The following is an 11474-nucleotide window of genomic DNA, read 5'->3' on the forward strand; positions in this document are numbered from 1 at the left end:
GTCTTGTATTGAGTTCAGCAAAATACTCTGCTGAAGTCTATTGCAGATATAGATAATCATACATGCGTAACACTACGGTAACAGTGCTCAGGCAACTTGCTCTCGAATGTTCACGGACCGGCTTTGACCGTTCCAATATGGCGGACGGCGGTCGCTTATGACTCTTTGCTTATGAGCAAGCTTATGAGGCATGGTCCACGTGACGTCCTTAACATCCCGCCTTCTTAGATGACGCATTTTCCGCCAAGATGGTTGTCGGTGCCTTTCCAATTGCAAAGCTGCTCTATCTAGGCGTACGACAATTGGGCAAACCAGTGGCTAACAGGATAAAAGCAGGCGCGCGGAGAAGTGAATTCTTTAAGAATTATGTTTGTCTTCCTCCGGCCCAAGGTAAGCTGACATTTGTCTGTTCGTGTTTAACGATATGTCAGTCCATGCTTACGGTGTCTGAAGGCGTAAACGTCGAAATACTCACACGCCAATAACGTTAGTCTGCATTTGCTGTTTAGCCAATCGCAGAGCCGTTGAGAGATGGTTCTGGCCAATCGCGACTGTTGCGATGTTCTTATTGGGTGTTTTCAACAACTGATTTACCAAGCGACCAATAAGATACTAGAAAGAAGTTCCCTTTCGACAAATGAGGTTCGAGTTTGTTTAACGGGGGCGGGACTCATCTGTCATTGAGGGTACATCGAAAGTGCCTTTTGCTACTTCTTGATTTTAAAATCCTCTACATGACAACTGATCATCTTTTCTTTTGTGTGCACTGAAGAATTTCGTGGAAAATATGTCTTATTGGTTGAAGACAACGATCCAGTCACTGCCCACTTCTGCTAGAAAACATATTATATTTAGAATGCTGTTGGATGCATGTTTCATTTATGCAATGTTGATTCTGGGCAAATTCTTTAATATTCATAAATGCAAATGTATGAAGATGAAACCTTATTGTTCAGTATTTAAAAGAGGCTTTATTTGTATCTACTTTCCATCATTGCAATGTTTGAAAACAAAAAAGACCCAGAATTTATTCTTATTTATTTATTCAAGCTGATGCTTGCCTTAATAAATGTCTGTTCTGTTCATTGTTCAATAAAAAATAAAAAAAACTCCTTGATTTGTTTCATATAATATAAGATTATATTAATATACAATAAAAATATATTTTCCTGATTATCATTTAATTTATACATAAAGTAATTAAATGTAATTCATTTATACAATTTCAGTCAGGAGTAGTTAATGAAGTAGTAGTAATAGTTGAATTGATTATTGTTTTGTGTCTAAAAAAATATGTTTTAATATTAAAGTTTTATAGTTGGATTAGATAGAGATAGATTTCTTTGTTTATATATTATCATTTTAATGAATATTACTTTTATATTATAGCTTTTATACAATAGTCTCTCTTTAAATATATTTTTTAAATATTCTAGTTTTTAAATACTAAACTTTAAAAAAAATTATAGTATTTATATTCAAGTTAATGTTTCAATATCATTTGAATACACAATGACGTGACTGTTTTCTGCAGAACTGCTTTGTAGATTAAATAAACAAATGTAATAATTTATTATCTTTACAACATTACTCAATCGACACTGAACAATGACACTATTTTCTTTTACAGCCGAAATGAACTCATCATGAAATAATTTCCCTGTTATCACTGTAAAGCTGCTTTTTTTTGCAATCTGTATTGTATGAAGCGCTATATAAATAAAGGTGACATGACTTGTCTAGTCTGCTACAGTGAAGGTAAAACTAAAGTGCATCTTTCCATGAATTGTCTCATGTTTTCTCTGTAGCGTATCACTGGATCGAGATGAGAACGAAGATGAGGATTATGGGTTTCCGTGGCTCCACCATCAAACCGTTGAATGAAGAGGCGGCGGCAGAGCTGGGAGCGGAGCTGCTCGGAGAAGCCATCATTTTCCTCATCGGCGGAGGCTGTATGGTGCTCGAGTACAGCCGGCAGGCCACCAACTCCAGGCGCAAGGAAGAGGAGCTCGCACACACCATTACCAGTCTGCAGACACAACTAGGAGAGCTTGCACTCGCCACAGAGACACTGGATGCCCAAATCAGAGAGGTTAATAGACTTCTGCTGTCCCTCCCAGCAGCCCCAAGCACCAAGTAACAACTTTCATCACTAAAACATGCCATTGCTAAGGAGGGTAAAGAGACCGGTTCATGGGGACGTTTCAGTTGTGGTGCAGCACTGCCATATTAACACATGGTTAAACCCTCCCATACACACACGAGGCTCTACAAATGAGGAAGGAAAAGAGAGTGTTTGTGTCTGATAAGTGACTGACCGCCAGCATTACATAATAAAAGCTTCTTGTTCGATATCTGTTTGGTTGAATGATGCTGTTTTCAAATGAAAGTTGTGAGTTACTTATTTGATGACGCTGTTAAACTTTTGGCCACTTATTATTTCATAACATTTCAGTGATTTTTTTCTTTTTTTTTTCTTTAATGTAATATGCTGTCGGAGTTGGGCATTCATCATTCATTAATGATCTGAAAATGCACTTGAATTGTGAATACTTGAATGACAAAAATTCTATATAGTAAATATGGATGAGTCCCTCAATATGGGAAACAGAGAGCCCTTCTCTGTGTGCTGAGAGAATATACTCATTACATCAGAAGACTGCTGTGTTTAATATGGCTTGTGTATATGGATGTATATTTATCATTGTAAAATAAAGTTAAATATTCTATGATGGTTGGTTTTTTTTTGTATCTTGATTATATTACAATTGTAAAAACATTTTGTGGTTATCAAATGCCATTTTTTCAAGTATCACATAAGAACATTTTAGCACCATTTTCATTATATTAAAAGCACAACATGTTGTGTTTACTTAAAGAAGTGCATACATTTGAAAAGTTTTAGCACTTTCAGTAGTTAAAATGTAAGTTCCTATATACAATGGCTTTAGACTAGAAAAGATTACTTTTATTGTCACTACACAACTAAAGTATGTGCAGTATGTTCATATATATATATAAATGAAGAGTTCAGATGCAAAAGCCTCTAAGTGCCATCTGAAATTTTCTCATAGAATGATATATTTTTTTCACGCTTGTATATTTAAGTTCAGTAATTTCACTTAAATGACAATTAATAGGTAATCTTTATTGCCATTTAAGTGAAATTATTGAATTTAAATATACGAGCTTGATAAAAATGATCATTCTAGAAGAAATTTTCAGATGGCACTTAGAGGCTTTTGCATCTGAACTCTTCATATATATATAGCTCAAACAACCATTTGAGCTGTGCTGCTGTTATAAGGAAGTTCAACACTCTTACTTCAGCAATAAACATTTTTTTTCTTTTTGCTCAAATGTGATGTGTATATAAAGTAATTTTTGCTCATTAGTATGGTTGTATACATAAAATATATTTGTGTTATTTAACATTTAATTATTGCAGGTTTGCATAATATTCTTAGTTTTCATTTCACTGTATTTACTATTTTTAGGAATACTGAATCAGCTTTTGTGCGCGTGAAATGATGAAATGCATGTTCACATTTACTCTAGATCTACAATAATCATGATGTTCACACAACGCCTCTGCTCTCACTCCTGATTTCTGAGGACAGGAGAGCTGGCAATCAAAACATTAGAAAACAAAGTAAACCCGTGTCACTTATTTGAAAAAGAAAAAACTGATGTTTTGCTGTAAATGTAAAAGTAATGCATTACTTTACTAGTTACTTGAAAAGTAATCTCTAGTCTTACGTAACTCGTGTTTACTAAGTTAGTAAATACACTTTAATTTTGCCTACAACAATAACTGTATTACTTATTTGAGATATGTATTTAAATTATATTTGTATATATTATTGGTCTGTCCGTCCATAAAGATTCAGTCTCATGACTACGGCGTCTTGGAAGTGTCCAGTAGGAGGCAGCACTCAAACACTGGACATCATTCCGTCTCAGTCACTCTTCTCTTCTGCTGACCTGTACTGAAGCACGCGCTGTTCCAGTCCTGTGTGTTTACACCACTCACACACTCCTTCAACTGAACAACAGCTTTTCCTCTGGTGAGTCCATCTATACTGGTTTTTACTGACATTTTAGAGTTTGCATTAGTGAAATCAATGTCTATTTACATGAGCACAGTTAGCTAGAATCCGCAGTTTGACAAATCAGACGAATGCATGTGTCATTTCTCTTAATAACGCATCATAGATGTGAAAGCATTTGCTGGATTACAGTAGATTTGCGTGTTTACACATGCATTTATCGCACAACTTAAGTGTGCACGTGATTTAGCCAGTTAGCTGTGCGAATGACCCACCCTGCTTGAAAAATCCTAGCTGGTTTCTACTTGGACCAGCAAAATGCACATCATCCTAAAGTCGTGTAGTTGCTGGTGTCTTGCTAGTCTGAGCTGGTCATTAGGTTTTTTCATGAGCTTGTTTTTTAGTGACCAGTAGCACTAAAAACTAGCTAACATATTTCAAATCAAATCACAGTGGGATATGCAATGCATAAGCTGCATTATTGATGTTCTGGAGATAATCATAGTTGTCTTCCATCAGCAGGATTGGGAGCGAGGGCTCCACGTTATGTCATGCACGATGAGTGTGGATGTGAAGAAACTGAAGGTGAACGAGCTGAAAGAGGAGCTGCAGAAGCGTGGGATGGACACCCGAGGCCTTAAAGCGGATCTGGTGGAGCGTCTGCAGGAGGCTCTGGAGGACGAGAAGAAACACACCTGTGATGAGGATGAGAAGAAACACACCTGTGATGAGGATGAGAAGAAACACACCTGTGATGAGGACGAGAAGGAACACACCTGTGATGAGGAGACAGAAGCAGGTACTAGAGTTTGTGTGCATGAAGATGCATGCTTTTGATCTAATGATGATGATAATGCATTGTGATCTCATGTGTGACAGGTGTTGAGGCTGGGAATGATGAGCGGTCTGATCCAGGGCAGATGGACGGTGAGAAACAGGGCTCTGATAGTGAGAAACAGGGCTCTGATAGTGAGAAACAGGGCTCTGATAGTGATCCTAAAGGCCCTGAAGACGAAATTAAATCTGAGACTGTGGAGGGACAACATGCGACCGTTGAGATGATCTGCAAGGAAGGTAAGACTGCGACTGGGAGTTTGAATGCATTTCATCCTCAATTTTGAATGATGTGTCCCACTGGTATGTGACTTGGCTCGCTTGTTCATATACACGTAATTAAAACTTATGATATTTTCTACCTCTTGACCAACATAGATTATTTATTTTTTTGATAGCCGGTGCCGATATCTTCGAGAGCCGGGTGGCTGAAATATTCATCACACATGTCAAGTCAAGTCAAGTCATCTTCATTTATATAGCGCTTTTAACAATATTTATTGTTTCAAAGCAGCTTTACAGTGATAATCGGAAATTACAGTAACAGAGTAATGCTAGTGTTACTTATGTGTGTTAATTACAGTAACACACATCACACACAAGTAACACTACTTAAGATGGCAAATATCTAATGCTGCAATGACATGAATATTAATTTTACCTAATATTTACTAAATTAGAAATAACTTGAAAATGAATCGATTTGAAAAATATAATTTGAGCTTTTTGGTTTCACATAGTATTTTCACAAATAAAGAAATTGTTATAAACATGAATAAAAAAGGAAGTAAACACAGTAACAACAATGCACTCAGGAATATGGTATTATGTGTAAGTCTTATTAATCTGTTTCCTGTCACTTCCATATGTGGAGCTTAATCAGATACAGGTCAGGGGTCTGTCCCACGAAGCCGGTTTAGGTGGCTAGCCCGATATATTTTAGTTTAGTTTGCACCAACTCTGGGTTTTAGGCACCATGAAAGTGGTTTGGCTTTTAGCAGTGTTCATCGCCATATAAACTTACACTCCACGGCTTACCTGGTCCGAGTCAGGTGATGTTCCAGGTAAGAGGTTGCAAACCGAACTTTGACCAATCAGCTGTGAGCAAAGTGACACATGTCTGATGTGATAAAGTCACTCCACCTGTTTCTACTCCAAATTAAAGGTCACTACATAGCAAATGATTTTTAAAAACAAAATCATCCGGCCTTTATTAATGCTTATTTAGAATAATAATTTTGTACAATTTTAGTTTATCAATTATTATTACGCACAGTTTAATTGAATAAATATATAAAGGTAATATAAATATGCTTTAGAATCAATAGATAAAGCTATAAAATGACTACATGTGAGCTTAAATGTTACATTTTCTCTACCTTTATCACATGTATAAACTAACTTCACAACTTTTACTTGCACTGATATAGCAAGACGTTTTATTTGAGTTTTCCTCTTTCATAGACAGCTATTTTCTTCTTGCTGTTTAAATTCTTTCTATTTTTCAATCTCGTAATATTCTGTAGTGAATCGCGCTGCTTCTCTCGTGAGAAATAAATCTCAGTTTCACTCTATCTCAGCACGTGATTGGCTGTCACACCTAAACTCCGGATCAAAGTCTGAGTTGATGATCAGCATCATGGTACCAACAAAGCCTGGTTAGATTGGTTTGGTCAACTCAAAACTAATCCTGTAACCCTGAGTTTGTTCATCTACCATCATGGCACAGGCCGCTGATGTTTTGCAATGCGACCTCAGTCTAAACAGTCATATCGGAATTCATGACTTTTATGTTACTCTAGATCAACATTCATCACTTATAATGTTTTTCTAGCTGGTGATACTTTTGATACATCATTGCCCCCTTTCATTACTTCAGATGCCCCGTCTTCAGTGCTTCAGGCTTCCTTTGGAAGTTTCCTGAGGCCCTCGAGTGTTGACACCCAGTGCTTTATATTGAATATTGATTGTTTCACAGCAGAAGAAGTGGCACCAGTGAAGGTGAAAAATGAAGATGAGATAAAGCCGGAGAAGCAGCGATCTGGCCCTGACGGTGAAAGGGAAGATCTGGAGAGACGGCAGACTGTTAAATCCAAGTCTGAACAGGACGGACATGCACATCATGGCCACAAGAGGCGCTATGATGAGAGCCACGGTTACAGCTATTATGAACACCGTGAAGACAGGAGGTGAACTTACCACAGAGCTTCTGTTATCATCCTATCAGCTTTAGGATTTTGACTTGATGCGGATTGACATTGTGATTTTCTATGTTTGATCACAGGTCCCGTTCTCCTCTGCCTCCCGCTGAAGAGGACGAGGAAGACTTTGACGGCACACTAGTGGCCATTGACACTTGTACGTAAGGGTATTATTCAATCATGATTTATTATCTCTAAAATAGTCATGATAATGTAATTGTCTCTGCTAACCTCAACAGATAACTGTGACTTGCACTTCAAAGTCTCTCGGGATCGCTGCAGTGGATATCCGTTGACCATCGAGGGGTTTGCTTACCTGTGGTCTGGAGCACGGGCCACGTATGGCGTAAGCAAGGGACGCGTGTGCTATGAGATGAAGGTAATGTATCCCGCTCAGAAGTTTGGGGTCAGTTAATGAAAGACGTCTCTAATGCTCACCTAGGCTGCATTTATTTGATCAAAATAAAGTAAAACAGTAATATTGTGAAATATTATAACTCTTTAAAATAAGTTTTCTATAGATATTTCGAAAATGTCTTTTTTTTTCTTCTTCCTGTATTCATTTATTCCAGTCACACAGTCCTTCAGAAATCATTCTAATATGCAGATTTGCTGCTCAAGAATATTTTTTATTTATTGCTCTATACATTTTGTTGCTCAATATTTTTATGGAAACTGATACTTTTTTTCAGGATTATTTGATGAATAGAAAGTTCAGAAGAACAGCATTTATTTGAAGTATTTTGTAACATTATAAATGTCTTTACTGTCCTTTTAATCTGTTCATATTAATTGCTTTCAAATCATACTGACCACAAACTTTTAAGTGTTGTGTAGTTTTGTTGTTTCTCCCTGGTTAACTTTCAAATCAACTTAAATGGGTAATTCACCTCTGGAAAAATGGGCTTTCAATTAAACTTGCCGCCTATACAGTAGTAAGGCTAAAAAAAGGCTGTTGTCATCCTTTTTCCAAATAGGTTGGAAAACTTCAACACCCATAATGCACTGGGCATGTTGTCGTCAAAGGCCACTCACAGTCTGCTATGGATGCCCCCCAAAATGACTATTATTTAATAAATGTATTATCTTTAGTTGTCATTCAGAATAAGGTGTGTTTTTTTTCCCAGATCCTAGAGAATGTGTCAGTAAAGCATCTTCCCAGCAGCGAGCCTGACCCGCACGTCGTGAGAGTCGGCTGGTCTCTGGATTCCTGCAGCACACAACTTGGTGAGGAAGCACACGTTCACTCAGACACGGTTTGTTGTAGAAATTATCTTTATTGATACTTATGTTAGGATATGACTATGTTTCAGGGGAGGAGCCGTTCTCTTATGGGTATGGCGGAACAGGGAAAAAGTCTTCCAGTTGCAAATTTGAAGATTACGGAGAGAAGTTTGATGAAAGCGATGTCATTGGATGTTATATTGTGAGTGCTTCTTAACTTCTTGCTGTATACTGCTAATCAGGCAGCTGACTTCTAAAGGTGCTGTCATGTTTGCCATTGCTCTGCAAAATTTAGAGAGCGAAATCCAGTCATTTAAATGTGAATTGGTCCAATGAAGAATTATGCACAGGAAACTTGAATTGAGTGTGGCATTAGCATGTTGCTAAGCTAATGACATGACACTGTAAAACTCTATTCTGAGCATATAAACACATCAATATTGGGTAAATCGCTCTCATTTTAATTAGTTTGAACAGCATTTGGATGGGTCTCTATGATGCCTTAAAGGAATAGTTCACTTAAAAATGAATATTCTGTCATTATTTACTCACCCTCAAGTTGTTCCAAACCTGTATGAGTTTCTTTCTTCTGCTGAACATAAAGGAAGATATTTTGAAGAATGTTGGTAATCAAACAGTTGATGGACCCCATTGACTTCCATTGTATTTTACTTGTGTACATATTCTTACTATGGAAGTCAATGGGGTCTATCAACTGTTTGATTACCAACATTCTTCAAAATATCTTCCTTTTATATTCTGCAGAAGAAAGAAACTCATACAGGTTTGAAACAACTTGAGGGTGAGTAAAAAAAAGTGAACTATTCCTTTAAAATGCTGTTTAGGTTGGCAGCTCACTAGGTTGTGGAACGGAGGGAATAATGAAAGAAAAGCAAAATAACGAACATAAAACTACTTAAATGAAGTAGTTGACTTGATGAATAAACTTGTAGTCTCATATACGTTTGTCTTTTACAGGACTTTGATGGCCATGAGCAGGTTAAAATGGCTTTCTCAAAGAACGGGAAGTGGCTTGATGTGGCATTTGACGTATCTAAAGAAGAGTTGGCTGGTCGTGCGCTGTATCCTCATGTCCTGGTGAAGAACTGCGCTGTCCAGTTTAACTTTGGCCAACAGGAGGAACCTTTCTTTCCTTTGCCAGATGGGTACACATTCATCGGGACCGTCGACATGGAGAACAGGGTCAGAGGCACTGTTGGTCCTACCAACAAATCTGATTGTGAGGTAATTTCTCCTAATTCAGTGTTGAGGAACACAGTTTGACCCATAAAGAGAAACCAATATGTTTAATGAACATCTGAAGTTTAGTCAGTTGACGGAGAGTTCACTGAAACTACACTAAAATAAGAGTATCCAGCCTCAAACTAATTTTAGATACAGAAACACCAGTACTTATAGGACGATCAGTTGGCGTCATTTATACAGGTTCACAAAGAATAATTCTAGTAGCTTCCAAACATGGTGTTCTGTTCTTTACACAAATGTGCTTATTTAAAGGTGCAGTGAGTGATTTCTGAGAAACACTGTTGATATTTGAATCAACCCAAACAAACACACCCCTCCCTTCATTGCTCTGCCCCCAAAATGCACGAACACACAATAAAAGAGTGGATGAATCTCTATCATAGCTGAAGCCAAGCAAAATAATGCTTTGTGAAATATAAAGCAAAGATGACAAAGAAAAAAAAATGAACATGCTGTACAGTCCATAAAAGAGTACATGCAAGCAAGAGTTTGTTGTTAGTCGCCAGCAGCTCCAGGCAAACAATGACACTCAAAACTGGTGCATTATTGACCTTCATGACCCTAGGCACAGTTGTTCGTACACATTAGCCAGGCTAAATAAATAAACACTGTTACTGTATTCCTGACATGGGTCAGACACATTGGCCATGATGGTAATACTTGAATAAATGTAATAGATTTAAGAAACTATGACTCCTTTTTGTTATGTAATATAAGAGGAGGGGATTGTAAGTCCGACCCTATAAAAGGTCATGTGACCATTAGATTTTATGTTTTACTTTATCTTTGCAGGGAAGCTTTTGTATCATTGTATAAACATTGTCTGATTTGACATTTTTGAAAATGAAATCTTACAGTACATAGATACACTACTGTTTGATTTAAAAAAATATATAATTTAAAAAAGAAATTAATGCTTTTCAATTCAGCAAAGGTGCATTAAATTGATCAAAGGAGACAGTAAAGACATTTAGTGTTACACAAGATCTTAAATTAATGCTGCTCTTTTGAACTCTCTATTCATCAAAGAATCCTGAAAAATATAATAATGTATTACGGTTTCCACAGCAATATGAAGCAGCAAACCTGTTTTCAACACTGATAATAATCAGAAATGTTTCTTGAGCTGCAAATCATCATATTAGAATGATTTCTGAAGGATCATGTGACACTGAAGACTGGAGTAATGATGCTGAAAATTCAGCTTTGATCACAGGAATAAATTACATTTTACATTTTATTCAAATAGAAAACGTAATTTTTTTTAAATTGTGATATTTCACAATACTGTGGTTTTTACTGTCTTTTTGATCAATAGATTCAGTCTCTGTGAGTATAAGAGACTTCTTTCAAAAACTAAAATATCGTAATGACCCTAAGCTTGAACATTAGTGACTATGGTCTCAAATGAAGATGTATAATCAAGAGAATATGGCTGTTGTCTGTAGGTCCTGATGATGGTCGGTCTTCCTGCTTGCGGTAAAACCACATGGGCCTCTAAGCATGCAGAAATGAACCCAGAGAAGAAGTTTAACATCCTGGGCACAAACGCCATCATGGAGAAAATGAAGGTAGGATCAGCAGCTTTAAATGTGTTTTATGGTTCACATTTGAGAAAATATGTCATGTTTTTGACTGGAACATACTTTTTTTTGTGCAGATTTATACATGCATATATTTTTCATACTTTTGAATGCTTAAAAAAAAAAAAAGCCTGGTTCTCTTTTATGGTCTTAGGTGATGGGATTGCGTCGCCAGCGGAACTATGCCGGACGCTGGGATATCCTGATTCAACAGGCCACTCAGTGTCTGAACCGACTGATCCAGATCGCCGCACGCAAAAAACGAAACTACATCCTGGATCAGGTACAGCAAACACCTTCCCATGATTCCCCAGCGA

General features: G+C 37.1%; 2 protein-coding genes across 3 annotated transcripts in view; both read left to right on the forward strand.

Annotated features, from left to right (window-relative positions):
- Nucleotides 1–236: 236 nt before the first annotated feature.
- Nucleotides 237–2734, forward strand: opa3 (outer mitochondrial membrane lipid metabolism regulator OPA3). The gene is made up of 2 exons (XM_082181701.1): nucleotides 237–390; nucleotides 1809–2734. Exons 1-2 carry the CDS (start codon nucleotides 249–251, stop codon nucleotides 2138–2140), a joined length of 474 nt encoding a protein of 157 aa, XP_082037827.1. The 5' UTR covers nucleotides 237–248; the 3' UTR covers nucleotides 2141–2734.
- Nucleotides 2735–4595: 1861 nt separating this feature from the next.
- The window catches only part of hnrnpul1 (heterogeneous nuclear ribonucleoprotein U-like 1), a gene marked incomplete at its 5' end in the record, with an annotated part of 15435 nt that continues 8556 nt past the window's right edge, over nucleotides 4596–11474 (forward strand). Inside the window, 10 exons of one of the 2 annotated variants that reach the window (XM_082181345.1) lie at nucleotides 4596–4848; nucleotides 4929–5123; nucleotides 6862–7072; nucleotides 7168–7241; nucleotides 7324–7463; nucleotides 8212–8311; nucleotides 8398–8510; nucleotides 9287–9553; nucleotides 11023–11145; nucleotides 11312–11440. In XM_082181345.1, coding sequence (XP_082037471.1) covers nucleotides 4596–4848; nucleotides 4929–5123; nucleotides 6862–7072; nucleotides 7168–7241; nucleotides 7324–7463; nucleotides 8212–8311; nucleotides 8398–8510; nucleotides 9287–9553; nucleotides 11023–11145; nucleotides 11312–11440 — 1605 coding nt within the window. The remainder of the gene's footprint in view (nucleotides 4849–4928; nucleotides 5124–6861; nucleotides 7073–7167; nucleotides 7242–7323; nucleotides 7464–8211; nucleotides 8312–8397; nucleotides 8511–9286; nucleotides 9554–11022; nucleotides 11146–11311; nucleotides 11441–11474) is intronic. The other variant, XM_082181346.1, reaches the window with a different exon arrangement.

The sequence above is a fragment of the Leuciscus leuciscus genome (assembly GCF_965113295.1).
Source record: "Leuciscus leuciscus genome assembly, chromosome: 10".
NCBI classification, from domain to species: Eukaryota; Metazoa; Chordata; class Actinopteri; order Cypriniformes; family Leuciscidae; genus Leuciscus; species Leuciscus leuciscus.

Coding starts and splice junctions, on each gene's coding strand:
- opa3 (XM_082181701.1), top strand. CDS start 249: ATGGTTGTCGGTGCCTTTCCAATTGCAAAGCTGCTCTATCTAGGCGTA. Junction 391..1,808: donor TTGTCTTCCTCCGGCCCAAG/GTAAGCTGACAT, acceptor TTTTCTCTGTAG/CGTATCACTGGATCGAGATG.